This window comes from Lissotriton helveticus, chromosome 3_2 (genome assembly GCF_964261635.1).
Source record: "Lissotriton helveticus chromosome 3_2, aLisHel1.1, whole genome shotgun sequence".
Classification (NCBI taxonomy): domain Eukaryota; kingdom Metazoa; phylum Chordata; class Amphibia; order Caudata; family Salamandridae; genus Lissotriton; species Lissotriton helveticus.
In genome coordinates this window covers 381,434,682-381,457,414 of record NC_136062.1, presented here as the reverse complement: position 1 = coordinate 381,457,414, position 22,733 = coordinate 381,434,682, and the positions used below count along the sequence as shown (strand labels likewise).

General features: G+C 45.9%; 1 protein-coding gene across 1 annotated transcript in view; it reads left to right on the top strand.

Annotated features, from left to right (window-relative positions):
* LOC144826011 (catalase) overlaps nt 1-22,733 on the top strand; it is a 234,292-nt gene that overhangs the window by 44,793 nt on the left and 166,766 nt on the right. The window contains exon 5 of the mRNA XM_078684250.1: nt 2,360-2,464. Within this exon, the coding sequence (XP_078540376.1) occupies nt 2,360-2,464 (105 nt within the window). The remainder of the gene's footprint in view (nt 1-2,359; nt 2,465-22,733) is intronic.

Here is a 22,733-nt window from a genome sequence, read left to right as displayed (position 1 = left end):
CCTGCCAAATATTTTTTGAACTTTTTTTTTATCTGTATTTTTTTATTATTTTCTTTTCCCCCCTAGCTGTTGTCCCAACAGATGCTGTAATTCCAGCTTTGGTTCACTAATTGGCATTGGTTAAATGGTTAGTGCACCTTCTTTCTTTTCAGTAGATATGATGACTGGTTGTGTGCATATGCCTGGTATTCAAGGTAAGTGTGATGGTGGTCTTGAATAATTGTTTCCTTGCAGGGGGAGGGAGTTAATCCTTTAAATACTCTGCGTGTATTCAGGTAGAAATCTTCTACTAGCTGTTTTTTGTTTTGCCATTCTAGTGGCATGCTCCTAATGTGACTTTGGCAAATCTAACTAGAGCTTTGTAGTGGTTGGTAACATATGTAACGAACAGGTGTATAGAGGTTAGTGCTATAGAGCCCCCTGCATTGTGGATTAATCGTAGGTAGTGCACTGATTTTTGGAAGCTGGACTTCAGTACTATCATGTACAAATAAGTGTTCAAAAACCCAAATTATCGCACACTCTTCTAGTAGACATTCCTTGTTGTTTTTTTCAAATGTTTTTTATTGACAAACAAGCCAGAGTTGTACACAAAATCAATTTTCTCTCTTAGATGCAAAACCAAACAGAAAAGCAGAACAGAAAATTATACAATCATGATGATCCAGCACATTTCCTGGAGTCCATATTTAACCAAAATCATATCCAGACATTATAACATATAAATAAGCGTTGCGTCTGAGTACCCCCAAATCATCAATAACCTAGACCAATGATAAATCTTAAAGGAAGTTGCCCCAAATTTTGACAAATTTTCCCATTGATCTAGTTCCTCTGATCTTGGCTAATGACAGTTCCATAGTATGGATTTCATTAACGAGAGCCCACCATTCCGTCATATGAGGTGGATTTACAGATATCCATGCTCTAGCTATCACCAGTCTTGCACAGGACAATAATATAGTTAACAGATCTTTGTTTAGACTATTAGGTGAGTGTATGCCCAGTAAAACAGAGAATGCTGACAAGGCAGCCCCGAGCACTTGTTTTTGAGATGAGATATTTTCAATTCCCGGCCACTACTCAATTAATGATGGGCATGAATAGAGCATATGTTGAAGATCTGCTGCCACCAGATCGCATTTAGGGCATTTAGTACGATCACTAGCTGTATTTTGCGACCATTTGGAAATTCTTTTCGAGTGGAATATAAAAGACAAGCGGTGTTATATAGTTGAAGCCTTAAGCTTGAAGATTGTACCACTCTATATTACAGAATGAAAAAGATATGTTCTGAGCGGTTACATTTAATCCTAATCTAACGGTCCATTTTAGAGCCAATTTAGGGCAATCATCAACTTTGTATTTACTAAGGCACTTATACCCTGCACTAATTAGCGATTTCTTGTTTTCCGAGTATAAGCATGCCCAAATGTCGGAGTCACTTACTTCTCTCAAATTTATCTTACGTATGAGAAAATCTCTTATTTGCATATCAGGGCTCGACAAATCCACTCGCCCGCTCGCATTTGCGAGGGAGAATGGATAAGGACGAGCTATTATTAAGTCCTACTCGCCCTTTCTGGCGAGTAGGAAGACAAACTAACTTTTGTCCTCTGTCTTTGAAAACGGAGCAAAAGTGACAAGATCAGATTTAAAGGCACTTGTATTGCACACAAAAGGACTGAGCCATGAAGATGCCATTAAATCTTGTTAACTTGTCACTTTTGCTCCGTTTTCAGAGACAGGGGTCAAGTAGGTTGCAGTTGGGTCGAGGGGATTTTCCAAGTTACTAGACCTGCATGACTAGTACAATTTTTCAGATTTGTCGAGCCCTGCATATATTTAAAACGCATCAGTTCTGGCAGTTTATACAAAAGTTTAAGTGTTTCAAAATCTAACAGACCCAATGTACCATATAGATCTCCTATAGAATTTATTCCAAAATTGGCCCAAGCACGTCCTAGCTGATCACTAAAGATTCCCGGTAACCCTGGATTGTCCCATAGTGGCAATTTAAAGTGAAAAAGAGAGGTTCTGCAAATGGTCAACATTAAGTAGACATTCCTTTACTTCTCCGTTCTGCAATGAACAAGGCCCTTCTTGAACTGTCCAGAAAAATGTAGGTTTTAACTTAGGATAGTAGCTGTAAGCCTCTTTTGACCAGCAAATGTAAACCTATCCATGCATAAAACAAGTGATATTGTTAACACCTGCAATGAACAAGGCCCTTCTTGAACTGTCCAGAAAAATGTAGGTTTTAACTTAGGATAGTAGCTGTAAGCCTCTTTTGACCAGCAAATGTAAACATATCCATGCATAAAACAAGTGATATTGTTAACACCTTTTTCTTTTATAGTTTCCATCATTTATACATTCACAAAAAAGGAACCCACAGACTCACATGAAGGATCCAGACATGGTGTGGGACTTCTGGGCGCTTCGACCTGAGTCTCTGCATCAGGTATGTTTTTAATATGCTTGTATTGTTTGCAGAAAAAACAGTTCCTGCTTCAGTGTTACTAAACTTTATAACGTATTAGTTTTGTTGGGCAAATTCTGGAGGTTATTCCAAAATGTTTATTTTCATAGCTTAGTAGTTCTGTACACACTTGTATACAATTGTGGACCTAGAGGTGGTTGGGGGTGGGAGAAGGCGGTCACCCTTGCATAGTTGTAACATGGGGTGTAAGGGTTTTCCAACTGTGTTAAGTTTGGGGCGGGTTGCAGAACTTTCAGTCCTCAAACATGATCCCTGCAAAATCTGTTTTGCGCAATCCCCGCATGATATGGAAGGGTGTTGGGTGCGAAGTGAGCCTAGTGCTTGTTTCAAGTCTTCCAGTGCTCCATCTAACCTGTATTCGTTAGGGCTGTGTTGTCATGATAGGTCATTTGGAGGCCACAAAGTATTTTTCCACAAATTGTTGCTTGTCACAGCTTTCATAGTGTACTTTGCGACTATTCTGCTGCATTGCCTTCGTGAGAGTTACACACAAGCATTTTTATTTAACCGGTAAGTAAACAGAGAAGTTGTAACTGTGATGCTGCTATCTTAAGGCACTAACATCTTTTGGCACTAAAATACAACCTTGAATATTACAACTACGTCTTGTGGTGGAAATCTGATAACATTGGTCCCATGGCTGATCCAGTTCGGGTGCATTTCGATCTGAAGTTGATTAGAAGTTATTTCCCTCCCAAAAAAGGTGGAGGAGCTGAGCTGGGGGTTGAAATGTATGCCCTATGGGCCTTGTATCTTAAAATAAGTATCCACAAAAAATACACTATCCAGAAAATAAAATTCCACTCGATAAAGTCTCTGGTGCTCAATTGGTGTCCTTGTAGTGCAGTTAGTTGGGACTCCAGTGCCTGGTCCCATTTGTCTGGTTGGGTACACTTTTCAGTATCACTGTAGATGAGCAGCCTGGTTAGGGCTTTACTGTTTACGTTGCTGTAAATGTACTGGAAGGACTAGTGAGCTTGCCTGTATTATCTAGGTTGGTCCTAGGGTATTTTATTTTCCACTTTATGGTTCTGCATCTCAGACTACTGTCACAGATGTAGGCATCAATACAGACATGACTATTGGCTCCCACAAGAGTTTCTCGTCCATCTATGAACAGGTCTTTCAAATTTAGATCCTGACTGCAACTGTAATTGCCCATCCCTCTGTAACTTTAATGCCTATGAGGTGATTCCAGTGGTTTAGAAGAGAGGTAGTGTCTTAAAAGTAGTTGTACCAGCCTTGCACCCTAGGTGTGAATTGCAGTCTGCATCCTGGTTTTCCTGGGCTGAAGAAGTGGGGGCTTAGCCCTAAGATGGTGTAGGCTCACAACATTATTTTCTGCTGATTTATGCAGCTCCGTAAATCACATCATGCTTTTTCTTGTTTCTTGTATCCTCCGGTTCCTACGGGCTTAGGTGAACTAGTGGCTACTGGACAATCAATATATTGGGACATTTTTATGCTGTTGTCCCAGTTACCTTAACCGTATTCAGGTCATTTTGCCATCTTTACTTGGATCAGGTTGTCTCTTCCTGGTAGGCACAGGAAAGCTGTCCATAAAGGTTCTCCCCTACAAAGGTCACAGCAGAAAGCCTTCCCCTGCTATTACCAATAGACTTTAGGGCAGTAAAAACCCACTCTGGCAAATGGACCTGGCTGGTGTCATTTCTCCACTCACCATAACACAGGTTTAAGTGAGGGGTATCTGGGGAGAGAGGAGGGTGGGAGGGATAGGAAAGGCATATACAGGCTGGTGTGTCTGTGATGAACGTAGCCAGCTAACACAACAAACAGGGAGCCTAAATAAACACCACCATTTATCAGTCTCCCTTGTGTTCCAGACATGAAAAAGAGAAGGTGTGAACTTGATTAACCTTTTTTAGTGGAGACCTGGCAGGCAATCACTTCATAAGGGTACATGTAACCGGTCCTCTTCCTAGTACTATAAACACCATACCCATGCTAGTCACTGCATAGGTCGAGTTGAGGCTGCAGACACCAGACTCTCGAGGCATGAGCCGGGAGCTTTAACTTGGTTGTTGCTCTTCCTATTTTTATGCTGATTTAGGCATCTTTTTAATTATCTTAGCATTTCACCGCACTGATCAGGATTTTAAAACTTACCTGTTTCTGCATTATTGTTTATCGCGGGGGCACAGAGCTGCTATTGGGTAGTGGGCGAGGTGCAAGACTGTAGCTTACCCGGGGCGGCAGGAGTGAGTCCGCCATCTTGGGGAGAACAAAAGTTAGCGCGACAGTTGTTGTTGCCCGTACTGTTTAGTTTAAATGCAGGCACAGCTGGCGGACGGACGCTGGTGCGCCACAGGCAGGCCCGTTTGCGCCTGTCCGCGCCGGACTGTCGCCAGTCGCCATAAACCCTGCGCATTTTACCGCGGACTCTATCAGGTATTCGCGTGAGGAGCTCCTGACCTTGGAAATCAATTGCCCTTCTTTACATTGGGCCCCGCAGCATAGCTCCTTTAATTGTAAACTTTGTGCATTTAAACTGCCACTAGAGGAGTGGGTCTTACGTCCATCAGACCACACGGAGTATAAGTTCCTCAGTTTGAACTGTCATTCACTGGCTAAACATCATGCTGAGGTGTTTGATCTTTTAGCAGATGAGTCTCCGGATGCTCTATTCTTAACTGAGACGTGGCTTACTCAAGACTCTGTTGCAGAGCCTTGGCAGGCTCTTCCTCAAGGCTATGTGCTGAAGACTGTAAATAGAGGGGGGGTAGAGGGTGCGCTATCGCAGTGATTGTTAAGGATGTCTATACTTGCAGTTTTTGTAAGGAGTTGAACCACAATTTCACTGTGTCCAGCCTCCTTATCTTCCGGCCCCCTGGTCCCTCGAGCATGTTCAGGGAAGATCTACTGAACAAAGTTGTATTATTCGCAAGTAGGGCTGCAAATTTTACTCTTCTAGGGGATCTCAGTCTCCATCTAGAGAATTGTGGGAAGGCCGAGATTTCCAGCTTTCTGGCCGACCTTGAGACCTATCAGTTGTCACATCATGTTCTCGAGTGCATGCATGTGGCAGGCCATCTATTGGACCCCATATTCTCTAATGTTAGTCCTCTAAAAGTCTATCCACCGGTCCCGCAGGCTTGGACAGACCACTTCTTGGTCTTGTTGTCGCTTCCGCTGCAGGGAAAAGCTGACTTGATTTGTCCCGCCCAAGTCTTTAAACGACCCTGGCATACGTTGGATTTGGGTATTTTTTCTGCCTGCCTGTCTAGTCATAGGCCTCGGCTACCGCCAGACGTGGAGGTGGCAAACTCGTGTTTTCAAGAGTGGCTGACGCTAGGCTTGGACAGTTGTATCCCGGCTAAAATGGGGGGGGCAGAGGGGGAAGAGACGAGGGCCGTCCAATCCTTGGTGCAATGATTCGCAAACCTTAGCTAAGAAGGGCTGCAGCAGCTTGAGCGTGCCTGGAGACGCTCATATGACGCAGCAGCTAAGACTGAATATCGGGTGGCCGTTAAGCAGTACCACAAGCTCATTCGGATAGCACGAGCCGAGTACGTGGCCAATAAAATCCTGGCCAGCACTAATCCCGCCAAGACGATAGTCTCCCTGCTTAAGGGTATGAAGAGCGCGGGCGCAACTGGGGGTTTCCCCTATCTCCTCGAACCATCAATGTAATGAGCTGGCGCGGTACTTTGTGAATAAAGTAGAGAAGATACATCTGGGTCTGCCTACGGTGGCCCTGCCTATTGAGGGGGAGGTACCGGGGGCTACTGGCGCTACGGTGGGAAACAGTTTGTCCTCTTTTCCTCCCCTGACACCCATGGAATTCGAATCCCTTTGTTCAAAAATTAAATCGGGCTCGCCGGCTGACCCTTTTACACCGGCCCCCCCCCCCATTTTTGCCAGTTTCACTCCCTGATCTCTCCTGTGAGTATAGACCTGGTCAACCTGTCTTTGTTGTCAGCGTCTGTACCTGGGGCGTGGAAACACGCTAAAGGCATTCCACTGCTGAAAAGATCTTCTTTGGACCCTGTTGAGCCAGGGAACTATCGTCCTATTTCCCAGCTGCCTTTTTTGGCAATGCTGGTGGAATCTCATGTGAATTCCTTTCTGTCCAAGTTCATCGAGCAGTATGCTATCCTTGACCCGTCACAGCACGGTTTTCGAGCGCGTCATAGCACTGAGTCTGCGTTGCTGGAAACCATCCCGGGTAACCTGGATGTCGGGGACTCGGCGGCCTTGGTCCTTTTGGACTTGAATGCCGCAATTGATGCTGTCTCTCACGCGATACTTTTAAAACGCCTCCAGGAAATTGGTATCAGGGATGTGGCCTAGGACTGGATCCGGTCGTTCTTGGAGGGGAGGTCTTTCCAAGTCTCTGTGCCACCTTTTCACTCACAGGAGTTCGCTTTGCATCAATGGGGGTGCCGCAGGGCTCAGTACTGAGCCCTCTATTGTTCAACATCTATGTTAGACCCCTGGCGGTGGTGGCAAAGGGTAGGTGGTTGTCACTGGTGTCGTATGCAGATGACACCCAATTGGTGATCGCCTTCTCTAAGAAGTGAGGTATCAATTTGAGCAAGTTCAAAGAGGACCTTCTAACAATCTCTGACTGGATGGCGGCAAACTGTTCACAGTTGAACGCTAGCAAGCCTGAGATTTTATTGTTTGGGAAGGATCGGGAGCTATGGTCCGAGCAATGTTGGCCGGATCGTCTTAAACCCACCCCCCTGCCCAAGGAGGGGGGCAGGAAGTACCTGAAGAACCTGGGTGTGCCGTTCGACAATGGCCTGCCTTTCGATACTTAGTCGAAAGGTGTGGCCTGGGTCTGCTTCGGGCTTTTGCATAATCTGGAACCGCTGTTGGGTTTTTTTCCTCCTAAGGTGCATCAAACCATTGTCCAGGCGTCCATTTTGTCCAGACTGGACTATGGTAACTCCCTCTACCTGGGTGCCAATAAGGCTAGCATCAAGCGCTTGCAGAGGGTTCAGAATGCTGCGGCTCGAATTCTGGTTGCACTTACGAGATCTTGCTCCGTTGCGCACGTGATCCCTAACCTTCATTGGTTGCCTGTTGAAGAGTGCAATCAGTTTAAGGCTCTTCGTGTATTGCATCAGATCTTGACTCGCCAGGCATCTCTGGGGCTATCCAATCTGTTAGAGTTCTATGTGCCAGGGCGCCCTCTGAGATCTGCCGACCTATCGTTGGTCTGTACTCCTCGAATCTGGAAAGCCAGAGCTGGTGGGCGTTCGTTCCGCAGTCTAGCTGCGATACTTTGGAACTCGCCCCCTGCTCCTATTAGAGCAATCCAGAATCATTTGGCGTTTCAAAAAGCCATAAAGACCTGGCTCTACCCTGTTTTCTCTGTTTAACACTGATGTTGCACTCCTGGGCTCATGTCTTTGGTCTCTGGTGGCGCTGGGACTCCCCGTCGCTGGGGCAGCTATGAGCAATACAAATCCAAAATAATAATAATAATAGTAGCCACCCTTACTCGAAAAGGGGTATAAGTTTGGTGTTGCCTTGACTGTATATCAAGCTCTGTAGTCCAAGCCCAAAACCTCTTGAAGCATCTACAGGGAGCTTGCTTGATTCTAAAGTCCATTGGAGGAAAAAAGAAAGGGTAGTCCAGACAACTGTTAGAGGGCATTTGACACAAGTTTACCAAACCGCATAGGGCAATCTGTCCCAATAAGCCTAGTTATTCTGTCGCACAATCCTTGTTTCCAAGATTCCCTTTCCCCAGTTTGCTGCTGGTCTGTAGTTGGAGATGTGAGATTTCTTCTTGTCCTGGGCTCCATGGGATAGATTAATAATGATGTATACAGACCGATCTGGCAGGCACACAGATAATCAGTCATGTTAGCAACATCCAGAACAAGCATTTTCAATGCAATGGGTCTCGCATTAGGAAAGTTTGAGCTATTGGTATTGTAAATGACAAATATTTTATTTGTGTTGGTTTTGAAAATAGTGAAATGCATGGCTTTGTCATTTACAATGCTAATAGTTTTGACTTTCGCAAATGTGACACCTTTAGCATTTGTAATGCAATATGTGTTGTATTTACATGACTTAGATGTATTGATATTACAAATAATAATGGATTTTAATTTTTTTTAGTAATTAATACTTAAATAAAAGTATTGTAATTTATAATGGCAATAGCTTTAACTTTTGTAAATAACTTTTGTGAAGATTACGTTTAGTGTGACGAAAATCCAAGAACAGATGTGAAATATTAACATCTTTTTGTGACATCTATATTATCTATATTACTATTATAAAGGAAGAACTTTGAACCTTTGAGGCGGGTAAACTCGGGAACCACAGCGCCAATCCACACACCCGATACATTGTTGTAATCGTCAGGGTGTGCAGATGGACATAGGCTATATAAACTTAATAAATATACGTTATTTAAAAAATTTACCGAAAAAAAAAAAAGTAGTCCCTTGGAAGAAGCGCCGGCCGCGACGTGCGTGCCCAACGTGAGGAGCGGCGTCCAGGAACGCGAAGAGGACCGGCGGACATGGCGCGGTGAGGAGCGGCGGACAGGCGGTGAGGAGCGGCGGACAGGCGGTAGGAGCGGCGGACAGGCAGGGAGGAGCAGTGAGCGGCGGATGAGGTAGGTTAGTTATTTATTTAGGAGCGGTGAGCGGCGGAAAAATGAAGCAAAAATGAAAATCGTGAGCAAGAGAAACCAAACGGAGCATTACAAAAGTGAGCCAAACGGTGCATTACTGGAGGAAAAAGTTACGTGTGCAGGTTACAAAAGCGTAGAAAGTAAACATAGAGGTATAGGAGGAAAAAGTGACGTGTGCAGGTAGCAAGAGGAAGCAAACGGAGCATTAAAAAAGTGAGCCACACGGTGCATTACAGGAGGAAAAAGTTACGTGTGCAGGTTACAAAAGCGTACAAAGTAAACATACAGGTATAATACTGCAATATATGGAGGAAGGCTCCGGGGGACCCGCGGACAACGTCGGGGCGGGCAGGGGCCCTGAAGCCTAATTGCTCCCGGACAACGTCGGGACGGGCTGCTAGTTTGTAATAAAGCTTGAAACATTGAGAAAACATAATTGAACCAGTTGTTGTTGAATGGTTGCACAGATTGATGCTGTGGTGGCGCGGATTGATGTGGTGGCGACGAGTGATGATGTGGCGTTCAGTCATGCTGTGCTAGCGCATAGTGATGTTGAGGTGCCCCTGACTGATTCTGTGGTGCCCCTGACTGATTCTGCGGTGCCCCTGACTGATTCTGCGGTGCCCCTGGCTGATTCTGCGGTGCCCCTGGCTGATTCTGCGGTGCCCCTGACTGATTCTGCGGTGCCCCTGACTGATTCTGCGGTGCCCCTGACTGATTCTGTGGTGGTGCTAAGTGATGCTGTGGTGATGCGATAGATAGAGGGACACAAGGGGGATTGGAAAAGTCTTATATTGGACAGCAGGCCAGTCACATCGTCATAAATAAAATACATGTTTTGGGTTGAAAGGGACAGAGCAGCACGGCACTATTCGCACTTTCCACAACTATCCCTCAAGTTGCGTTTTACTAATCAAAAAGTAGTTACTCTACAAAGTTTCACTCCAAATGTGTGCTATTTCAAAAGTCAGCAGATCAAAGCCAAGTGCGGAACAGACGAAATTAAAATTAACCTGGTTTCTGCAGTCATATGCCATGACTCCCAGGTTTGCCCAAAGCTAGTCCATTCTAATGTTAAGAAAAGCACTATTCAAATATGATACTGTAGCACACACATGCTGGAACAGTTATGCTAGCTTACGATATGCTAATACGTTTAGCTGTGTAACTACTGCAAATGTTACAGCCAAACTCAGTTTGCTCATACTTAAAATGAACTGGACTAAACTAGCAGATTATAAAAGTATCTAAAAGAAAGCTCATAAACTGGCGCTTTGTGTTCTTATCTGGTAACCATATCCATACGTCATTGGAAGTCCTAAACCAGTAGGTTTTGTTATTGTGTTACTGTGACAATAATCACAGGCAAATTGCAGTCCTACGTCTTTGTCTATGCTCTGGCCCGGCTTCAAAAATTTGGTCATACTGAGCATTTCGAGGCAACCCTTTAGCATCACAAGCGCTACACAAGTGGCATAAGAGTTCCTTTATTTAATCTCGCGCTAGTTCTCTATGCAGCACCGCCATTCGCCACTCGAGGTCTGTTCTCCTCAGCCGCCCCGGTGCTTCTCACCTCTCAGGCCGAGAGGCATCTCCCATTTTCTCTGTCCATCAACAATCATATTTCCTGGAGTACCCCTCCATTATACTCTATAGCCATTGTTACCTCCTCCCCCACACCGCTCTTTTTCTGCGCCAGCCTACCAGTATCAAGGCCTGCTCTCTGCCACACCGCCCTGAAACGACTGGTGAATGCGCGCGCGACCTGATCCGATTTCAGGCATGCTGCGCGTGCCCATCTCTTGTCTCCTTGTAAGCAGATCCGCCGACTATAGGTCTCGCAGCGAGACAGGGCTTTGCCCTGTGTCGCAGGTGCGAGACCTAAAAAAGTAGGGTGATCAATGAGGCATAGCTCTGCTCGAAGGAGTGAGGAAAAATAATGCTACCTTTCATTGCTGCTATTGTAGATAGGCCTAGAACACTTTTGCATGCTGTCCTCTTAGGTTTAGGACAGTTTTACACACTCCTTGTCTTTTTCTTTAGCATTTCCTTGATGCAACGGTTATTTGAGCTAAACAAAGATTTTGGCATGCATGCAGAGGGGACCCGAAAATATTACTGGTTATGGTTATGTTGGACAGTATACTTCCATGATCCTATAATTTAAAACAAAACCCACGTGCATTAGGTTAAAGTTGATAATATATTACAAGATAGTCTGCAAATGAAGAAACCGCTATTGAGAACCCTTAACCCCTTCCATGCTCATGACGAGCTCAGCTCGTCATGTAACGCGGTATTTCGAAAAATGCCGCACAGCGCGAAAATTACCGCCGCACGCATGCGGTTAATAAGGGAAATAATAAATATATTTGTTAACTAATCCTGTTTTGTTGCGGTCTATCAAATCATGTGAGAATTGTGGTTTGAAAGAAGGTGGTGACTATGGCAAGAGTCAGGGTGACAGTTTGTGTTAGGTGTATAGGCTAGTGTTGGGTCTTGCCGGTGGAATGTTTGGGCTTAAGAGTGTTAAGCATTTCCTATATATTTTTTTTCAACATAAATATATCTACATTATTCCCCATACAGTTTTTTATTACATTTTTGTGGGTTTCCTGCTACTCTATTTCTCTATTATTGATTTTTTTTATTTCATGTCGATCCCATTCAAGCACGTTTACTATAATACGTTGTTCCAGGTGCAAGGCATACATAAACACAGTGTTCCAGTAGCTAGAGATTAGAAATCATTACATAGTTATAAGGGTGTGGGAAAGAAATTAATGTCAAAATGCCGAAGTAGAGGGAAATTGCAACAAAGCATTCCAAAGGAGGTGCAGAATGTGCAGTGAAATAAAGTTTTCTGAATATGAGGTAGGAATGGCCATTTTAGCAGAGATTTCCATAGTTGGGAGAAATGTATTCGGTCAAAGGTATGATATAGATTTCCCTCCTAGTCTCGCTCTCCTAATTCTGGGGACCTTCATTAGTTGTTAGAGCTGGAGCGCAGGGATCTCGGAGGGGGGGGGGGGATAGAGAATTCATTTTTCCACAGATAGCTGGGATCAAGATTTAGCAGTGCTTTGTGGATGGTACAACAGATCTTAAATTGTATCCGTTGGTGTATTGGCAACCAATGGAGTGTTAGGAGAAGAGGACGTGAGGCAGATCTGGACGGCATATTTAACACCAATCGCGCCGCTGTGTTCTGAACCACCTGTAATTTATTGGTAGACGCTTCATTAGGAGAGAGCACTAAACTGTTACTATAATCCAGGCGCCTCGGTTGCAGAATCCGGAAGCAAAGGGAAGACTCGCCGAAGTAGGCCCAGGATATGAAAGCATGTATCAACTGTCTGGCCAACATGTTCTCTGAAAGTAAGAGCTTGATCTAACCGGACTCCCAAGTTTTTGACAGAGACTTTGGAACTAGGAGGTTTGCCAAGATTGATGTGCCACCAATTAGGGGACCACAGTATGGGGGCTTCCCCAAAGAGTAGGAGCTTGGTCTTCCTGACATTACACTGAAGAAAGTTATTCCTCATCCATTGTGAAATGGCATTCATGCCCAGAGAGAAGGTCTCTTGGATGGTTGGAGTTAGTTCATTGAAAGGAAAGAGTAGCTGTGTATCGTCGGCATATGATAATGGAATAAACCCCTATTTCCTTGCAACATTAGCCGAGGGAGCCACATAGATGTTAAATAGTGTGGGGCTCAAACAAGAGCCCTGTGGAACTCCCTTGGTAAGTTCCATGGATGCCGAACGATACGGGCCCAAATTAACAGTCAGAGTCCGATCAGATAGAAAACTTGCCACCCAATGGAAGGCAGAGTCTCTTATGCCTATTTCTTTCAGTCTTCTGAGTAATATTTGGTAAGAAACCGTGTTGAATGCTTCGGATAGGTCCAATAGCACCAGAGCCATAGAATGGCCTTTATCTAGGGTCATTCTGATGTTATCTGTGACCACTAGCAAGGCTGAGTCTGTGCTATCTTTGGGCCTAAAACCTGACTGAGAAGTATCTAGGTTGCCTGACAATTCGACATAGCTAGAGAGGCGTTTGTTGACATACCTCTCAGTACTTTACTCAGAAACGGCAAGAGTGAGATAGGACGAAGATTGGTCCGATCCGTCAGAGGAGCCTTCGAGTTCTTTCGAATAGGCATTATCTGAACTGCTTTCCATTCCAATGGAACATAACCTTCTTTAAAAGAAAGATTCAGAAGATGTTCTATTAGTGGGGCAAGTAGAGGAGTAAGGGTGTTAGCTATTCTTGCAGGAATCGGGTCGCACGGTGAGCCGGTCTTCACTTGGCACATTAAAGATTCTACATCTGTGGTAGCAAGAGGAGGGAAGTTCTGAAGCAGCATGGAAGAAGTCAATCCTGCTGCATCTGTTGTCACAGTTTGTACACTCCCCAAAGAGACGATATTATCATATATTGATTCAATTTTACGTAAAAAGTAAGATGCAGTGTTATCACAAAGTGTTTGTGAAGGTGCTTCTGTATTCTAAACGACTGGAGGATATTATATAAAACCTTACGGCGCATTACCGGCTAGTGTGAGTTGGGTGGAGATATAATTTTTACGTGCAAGCTTAATTTTACTATGGTAGCTTAATAGAGCGGTTAAAAACTGAGTTTTGTCACTCTCTTCATGAGTGGTACGCCATTTCCTCTCATGTTTTCTACATAGTTTTATTTGCAGAAGTAGCTGGGGGGTGAACCAGAGAGCTTGCAGACGTTTATGGCGATTAGAGAAGTGTTTCACTGGCGCAAGATAATTAATGGTTTCCGTTAGTGCAAAATTGTACTTATTGAGCGCTTCTTCTAGATTATCTGAAGGTTTGTTTCGAGGTACTTTCAGGGAGGCTTGGAAATTCTCTGAAGTGACTTTCTGCCATTGCCTACGAGTCGTACCAGAGTCTCGGCGTGGCCCCCATGTTCAGTTTTATGGCCCTTAATGGCAAATTCAATTAAGGCATGGTCAGTCCATGTTAGTTGCACTGGTTGTTCACACTGTATGTTGGGAGAGTTGGACAGAACAATATCCAAAGTATGGCCAGCCATGTGGGTAGGACCTTCATTCAATGGATGTATGATTTAACAACTACTGCCTAAACCACAAATTGCTTAACTACGAAGGCTAAATAAACAACAAGCAATTCCAAACCACTACGTCGTAAACAACTAGTTCCTAAACCACAAACACCTTTTTTATTGCTCATTACCCATTTACACAACTATGTTCTTGCCTATCACATTAACCACCAGCACACATGGATGAAGCCAGAGCATTCCCTGCGCGCTATGCCCCGACGTGCTGCCAAGCTGGAAGGATGTAGGCAGTCTGCAGCCCTGCGCTCGTTAGAGCCCACCAGCCTGGAGGCTGTAATGCCAAGTAAATCATGCCAGGAGTCGAGAAGCATATCCGGTCAGGGGGAGCAGAAGGGTGAAACCCAGTCACCAAACATCATCTCACATTGTAACCACCGTAGCATGCTTTCCGTGCGAACACCCTGTACCCAGTCACCATACATCCCCGCATTCCAACTACCTAAATAAGCGTGTGCCACAGTTCGTCCTATCCGCCTCCACTCGCTCGGTTCTAAGCATGGGCGGGTTCCTCAGAGAGCCGGGTCTCTCCGGGAGAAGAGGCAAGAGCGGAGCGGACGGCAACGGAAGGTGCATTATCAGTCAGCAGTACGCCACAGCGAGCGAGGGCCCGGCCCAGCAGACCCGGGAGGTGGCGACCGGGCCGCCGGGGTCATGGACTCCCCCCCCCCCCCCCCCCCACACACCTCCCGCCTCCCCCCCCCACCTCCCCCCCCCCCCTCCCACAGCCACAGACGAAGCCTATCACCACTCCTTCAGTATTAAACAGACCAGACGCTCGCCACCAAAAACAGGCCAGGATAACCTCCACTGCAAGAGACCGGACCCTGTCTGAGTCCCACGGCCGATGTTATTCAACTGCAACCCGGCTGGGCAAGTACTCGAGGCCCCGGCTCAAAAGCTGGGTTAGGCCGAGATCTTAAACACGACACAGCTCCGTCAATCTGGGCGATAATGTTCTCGGGACTGCACCGTCCGATTCAGCAACAGTTCATCCACACGGGGGTCGGGCGTAAAATCAGGATATCTGGCAGGATCATCAAGCAGCAGACGGAGGTCGGCGGAGCCGGGAGCCTATGCGGCCATCTTGGTTGCTGCGTAGCTCCTCCTTCAGCTGATTTTTAATTGAGGAATAAGGTTCACATGGGGAGGAGGCTAGATTTGCATGATAATATGTCTAACTTGACAATTGATGATCACATATTACCCAAGCCTGCCTTGTATCTGCACCATTACTCTGATAATGGCAGTCCCTACATGAAAAGGGTCCTACAACTAATGGCAGAAAATCATAGCAGCAGTATACTGGGATATTCTTCCTAAGATCGAGTACATCTTGTCTAGAATAGCACTTACTGCTGCTTACGAAATTCACAGCTGGAACAACCCGACCAGGAGTCCTGGCTTCTGGCGCCATCCTGGTGCGGACGGGTGCAGACGGGCTAGCCTTTAGCGCCTTTGGTGCGCCCGCTGCACCCAGTTTATATGGGGGAGGTTGGAGCACTAGAGCGCCAACCTCCTTCCGCCGGAAATAGGTGCAAGTAGCAATAGAGAAGTCGCCAAGTTTTTGTTTAAATCAGGAAAGACTCCCTCCACAACAAACGAGCAATGCTCGCGGTGGACCGGGGAGCTCAACACACAATACAGTTCAGCAGCTAAGAAGTAGGATAAAAATAATAAAATGACATAAGTTCAGTTTTAGCACCATGCGAGAAAATATCAGCAATTAAGGAAAAAGTGCCGCTAACAAGTGATAGCGCATCACTCATTCATTGAAACACTGCATTCTCAGTATAGCAAACTCCTCCAATGCATCATTGAATTTCATGTGGGGTAGATGGGCGTCCATTAAAAAACTGTATTGCAAATGTGATGACCTGTGTATTGTAAGAAAAAATACCAAATGGAAGCTGGTGTTCTTTGAAAAAACTACTTCTAATGCTTATTGAGAAACTTGTTTCAATCCTTTGAAAGACACCATGGATCAAGCTGTGAACAGCAAAAAGATTATGCCTGTCATTGCAAGAACATTGAACATAATCTCTAATAGGATCAGATCCATCTTGTAAATTTGGAACAATAATCTGACAGCAATTTGTCCTTAACCAGTAGGCAATTTCTTTAGCCTGCTGCTGAAAGACACTATTTATATAACAAACGCTGCCAGCTTGCTACTTGGGGTGCTCTGAATATCTCCAAAAGGGAATTATGTCTGAATCCACTGCTACCAATGATCTAACATTCCGTCCCTGATTCTAAATGTATTTATTGGATCACCTACCACATCTCCCTTTTTGGAAACCGTGCACCTGGGAGGGGAAAAGTGGTGTTGCCTGCCACAGCTATTTACATATCTAGAGAATGTTTCTAAATTGTAGTGTGGTACTTTTGTTACAATATCTGTTTATTTAGTTTTATTGCACAAACAGTCAAGTAACAAACAACACTTCCCAGGAGCCCCCAGGTCAACCCAATGCCACTGCAAAACGATCACTATTCCAACCAGCTGGCTTCCCCCACAGACACCTCCACACTTGGTTCCCCCTGGATACAGTTGCACCATTATGTCCCAGATGGGACCTGCCTCATTCTGTGCCCTCTCCCTTGTCCAGCAAGGGGCCCCAGACGTTCTCAAATTTGGGTGGGCACCCACACGCTTGATAAACCACCTTCTCTGCTCTCATGCACCAGTTCAGGTTTGCCCCCAGTATCTGATTCTGTTTCTCCGTGCCACCATCAGTACAAGTTGCCGAATATTAATGAACACCTGTCCAGGTTAAGTTCTCCCCAGCAACACCAGCCTAGGCTTTGGGGCTACCTGTCCAGCTTCTCCCCCAGGTTTCTTCAAAAGAATATTTTATGGTCCGCGCTTAAATATATGCCTATGCACTGGAAACACCTTCTCCCCTGCCTCATGGGTACACCCGGTCACTTGCGGCTCCCAGTCCGTCAACCAGTAGGTGACAAATGTACTCCAATTAATATGAATCCTGGTAAAAGTCACGGATCACCTCAAGGATCTGCGTAACTCTTGGAGGCCGATCTTTCTGGGTCTGCTAGGTATAGAAGAGTGTCATCTAGGTAAAGCGAGACAACTTCCTCCCAGATGTGGTCTCACTGCTGGCTGCGGAATAGAGCATCCCCTCATAGCCATGTCACCAGCGGTCAAGGGCCAATGTGAACAACCGGTGGGGATAGAGGGCAACTTCTAGCTTCAATACTATTGAGATTGCTCCGTTGACCCGGTTACAAGCCAAGGGCTCCCTATAAAATAGGCTCACCACCTCCAGGAAGGAAAGGCTGAAGCCTATCTTCTGTAGGATTTCAAATGTGTAGGGCCCGTCCATTAAGTCAAACGCTTTCTCAGTGTCCAGGGCCAGCAGTATTGCTGGCTCTTGTAGTCCATCTCTCTGAGACACAGCCAAATAAGCTTCTTAAATTAGGTCTACAGAATCTGTAGAGCATGAACCCTAACAGATCTGGAGCGACTACCGTGACCACTACTCTGATCAGTCTGTGTGCCATTACTTTTGCCACGTAGAGGGGTGAAATTGGCCTATACGAGCCTTACTCCTTGGGTGGCTTCCCTTTTGTTGTGGATTAGTCCAGTGTCAGTCTGGTGTAGATCTGGTGGCAGCATGCCCCACTCTCTGGCTTCACCATGCATGTTCTGTAGGGGGGGAGGTACTAAGAGTGACTTCATGCATTTAAAGAACACTGGGAGGGTGTTCAATCCCATGAACTTCCTTCCCTTAAGTTGGGTTAGGACCTCTAAAATTACCATTTCCGATATCTCCCCTCCAGAGGCTCACTTGTGTTTTCCCCAAGTTGCGGTACTATAAAGTCCATGATGAAGCTATCCATATCGTCCTTCATGCCTCCAAGCACTGTTTGGCATACCTGTCCTAGGTACTCTTGTGTATGTCCATGTTATGGAAATTTGGTAATCCTCCATTCCTCTGCCCTTTCTGAATATTATATAATTCCACCTGTTTCCATCTTCACTTCTGGCCAGCCAAGCCAGTATCTTAGTTGTTGCCCAACTCCTACTGTCTGCTTTGCATGCCCCTGCATTGTGTCCTAGCCTCGCAGTGTGTCGTATCTGTATTTGTCCCTAAGGGTCTCCACATGTTAAGCTTGCTACAGAGTGGGGTACGCCACATATTCCTCCCCCACCCCACGCCAGGCGATCATCTAGGGCCCTGCTCTCCTTGTCTTTTTCCCCACATCATGGGTTATCAAATGACCCCTCAGCACTATTGTGTAGCCTTCACACATTGTAACCTGGTAGTGCGCTGCTCCTTGATTGCTTTGAAAATATATAATCCGTTGTCTGTTGCACTGACTGTCTCTTTTTCGAGTTTGTGTGTACCCAGGGATTCATTTTCCAGTCCGCCCGTGCCCGGCTCTGGACCTAGCATTGGGTCGTAACCAATGGGGAGTGGTCTGAAATGCCACGAGGTAGACATTCCATATGCCAGAACTCACCGCAGCTATGACAGCAAATAATCCAAATGGGAGAGAGAGAGTGTATATAGTTAGAGGCATACAAGTATTGTCTTTCTTGGAGATATTCTTCCCTTTATAGGTGCATAATTCCCACTGCTTCCAGGAAATCGTGAAGACTTTTATGTGGCACATGCAGCCCTGCCAAGTACCACGCATCAGACATTAGACTAACGCATTTAAGTGCAGTGGTACGCATCCCCGCACTAAAAGGGAAAGTCACGCATTTATATGGCTTTATGAAGTTGGTACAAGCGGGAAAAGCTGACCGCGCTATTGTCCCACCTTTGAGCAAAGCAGAGACGCGCGCTGCTCTTGCAGCTGCAGTGCATGTGACAGAGCTGCTCTACACAATACAGTGCACTGCTGCTCTGCCCTGGTGTTAAATTTAATAAATGTGCACAGGCTGGGCTCAGCAGCTATAGTCTGCTGCACTGCAACATCAGTCACGTGAATTAATGGTGTCACAGGACTGCAACATTGTCCATATACCTGCGAGACTTGACTTAGTGGGCATGGCCACACCGCCCACGGCGCAAGCCGTGGAGTGAGACAGCAGTTATGATTCTGAAGTTTAGTTTTGCAGCCTGCGCCACCACTGCCTGTCGTCATGATGCCACCCTCTCCCCGTGCTGCCCCTCACCATGCCCGGGCTGATGCAAACAGGTTATCGCCACGGGGCTCACACTAGCAGGTCTATAATAACTGATCATCTTGCATTGTAAATATATTTAATTTTAGAGGGTCAGCCTGAGCGTGTACCGTCACTGCTCTCCTCAGGCCTCCCTGGTGGTTCTAGGTTCCTACTGCATGTCACCTAGAGTGAAGGTGTTCCTCCCTATCACCAGGGACCAGGAATAGGCTTTCTTCAGCCTGTTAACACCGAGAACGGATGCTTCCCCAAAATCTGCGAGAAAACTCATTTTTTTCTCTGGTTCAATGCAAAGGTCATGTAACCAGATCATCTACATAAAGTGAGATGGAGTGGGAAGTCCCTCAAATCTGTAGGCCGACACAGGGCACCGTGTTGTGAGCCCTGCACGCCAAAGGTGACACTACAAGGGCAAAGACTAGGGGGCATAGCAGACCCCCTTTACGGGTGCCTTCGTCCACGTAGCAGTTCTAAGATTTCGTGTGGCCTGTGCAGATCCTCACCATCGGTTTCTTATTGAGCAGAAAGGTCCAGTCTACAAAGCGAAGGTCCGAAGCATAACGTGCAGGAAGCCCCAAACTAGACTATTGAATACCTTTTTAATAGCCACAAACATGAAGCCAGCCCATTCCAGTAACATAGGCCATCTTGCAAGATAGCCTACAGGCCGGGCAAGTAAGAGCTGTGCAGCATCTGGGAATACTCCCAACTGGTCAGCATGGATCATCCCAATCATGTGGGGTAGTAGTCACTGCGTCAAGGATCCAACTGAGAATATTATAGCCCACGTTCCCCATTGACCGTTGTCTGTACTTTGCCATATCCAATGCCGGCTTCCTTAACTTGAGCAGGGGAATAAGTGCCTCCCTCAGGGTGTAGGGCAGCACCCATGCCGCAAGCGCCTGCTGGAACATTGCAGTAAAGGAGGTGCTAGGAAGTCCCGATAGGCTGCATAAAATTCTACCAGGAGGCCATCTGTCCCCGGCACCTTCCCACAGGTCATCCGTCGGACTTCAGGTGAATTCCCTCTTCTGATATGGCCTCTGCTAGTCCCTCTACTACCTTTGTCATATGGCCGTTGGGGTCTTTGTCAACATTGCTAAGTTAGCATGAGCTATGCTGCCATGATGCTGCTATTGCTTGCATTACTAATTGACTTTATTTTGCAAGACTCTGTGCCTTTCACATGAGAACTGTCTGCTTTTTGCGTTCTCTGCCTTTACCTGGAGTCTAGTCTGAACACAGAGTGCAAGGTCGATAAAAAATGCCTCTTGTTATTCTGTTCTGGTCAGTCCCTAGCAGTTAGACAAAACATACTACACAGCTCCGGTTGCTAGAAACTCGTGCTTTGATATTGTCGGGAAGCATGTTGGTTTTACACACTTGGAGAGGTACCTTTCCAGGGAGAAGACTTATGCTGTTCCTATGATGTAACTAAGCACTAAGGTATGGGGTCTGCTGACAAAGCCCAGAAATCTTCCTTTATATAATAAAACGTCTTCCTTCCAAAGGGAGGGTGGTTAAGCCTTAGTCTTTTATCCACTTTCTGCATACAATGACATCCCCCTTCATCGTCTATGGACTTGCTACAATTCTAACTGTTTTGGGTTTGAGTTTTGCTTTTGGTAGGGGCTTGTATACTGCATTATAGAGCACTATAGTTAAAATAAACATTTTTTAACTAGAATAGTGACTGTCAATTCTTATTGTGGACAAGTACGAGCGAGTGAGCGAAAGGGTAAGTCTTGCTACTGAGATTCCTCCGAGAGTCGGGAGTGTTGTTATAGGTTATCCTAATTATACCTAGCTTTGTGATTCTGTAGGAGAAAAAATTAGTCACTATCGCTATTCTGGTCAGGGATTTTGGGTACTGAGGCGGTAGGAATTCTTAGCCCCTACACACCGAGGTCGTGTTTTCCTGTGTATAGTTCTGTGCAGAATCCCTGCAACACCCTGGGCGTAGGGTGCAAAACGGGAGGGGGAAAGTGAGCAGTCCAAATCGGTATCTGCAACACAGTTCAAGTCACCACCAGTAAGGAGTGTGTGGGGGCAAGGGAGCGAGGACCTGTGATAGCGTGTCAAAAAATGCAAGTTGGTCAATATTAGGAGTGTATACATTGACAAAGGAAATATCTTGGTCGTCCAACAGGCCTGTTAATACTGAAAAGTTCCCTTCCGTGCCTGTTGTGCTGATGTAATCTAGAAGGGGGCATCCGTATTTGCCCAAAGCAGTGCCCCCTCGCAAATACAGAGTATGTGGTGTACACCCCCTGACACCTCCAGTGTTTGCATAGGGCAGCCCCTTCTATAGCATACACGTGGGTTTACTGCAAGAAAGCCACATGCACACCTTGCCGTTTCAGATATGCCAACACTTGATATCACTTTGCTATGCTTTTCAGGCCCGCACATGCCACTATACTTGTTTGTAGTTGTGCATATCATCCCAAAATAAACACCACCACAATCCAAACGCAGCCATCCGGGCACCTAAGTAATAGGAGAAGCCCTGGTCTCCATTGCCAGGTGGGATAGAGGCACGAGTAGACAAGTGGTTGTTCCCAACTATATAAGAACAATACCCCCCTCCCCAGGACAGCAAGGCAACATCACCCCATCCAAACTGTATACGTAACTAAGTAAGTCCATCGGTCGGAAACATACCAACAACACCTCTTGAGGGGTGATTGAGGTAAGAATCAGTCCCCTATAGGAGCAAAGAGCCCCGGCGAGGCACCCCTGCTCCAAGCCTAGGAAGGAGACAAGGATAGCAACCCCAAAGGAAATAACAGGAAGAGGGAATCCCCCCACATGGTGAAAAAAACAAAGCAGTTCCCATCCCTCTCATTACATCTCACAAACCAGATTGTCAGTGAATAACATCAGCTGTTTGTGGGTTGAACGCCGGCAAATCTCCTCTCTGGTTGGTAGTCAATGTAGCCTGTGTTCTGCCTACTTGATACGGTCTAATCTACCTGTGAGCACCGCTTGAGACTATAAGATTAGCAGCTGTTTCCAAGGCTCTTAGGCGATCCTACCGTACCTGCTACTCTGTGGCACGCCTCTTCTTTCTCGTCTGTTTTTGTGGGTTCAAGTCTAGCCAGTCCCTTTCCTCACTTAGTTTCAAGAAGAATTTTGCCCTGTGACCAGTAACAACTTGCAGTTGTGCGAAGAAAATCATGGCATACTAGGTGTTCAGTTCTCTAAGTTTCCGCTTGGCCTCTTGAAACGTGGCTCCCCTAGCTCTCTGGCACATTTTAAGGACATGTACTTAATCTTCAAATTATAGCAGGAGTGCTACAATGGACCCTGTGTTGCCCCTCTAAAGCAAA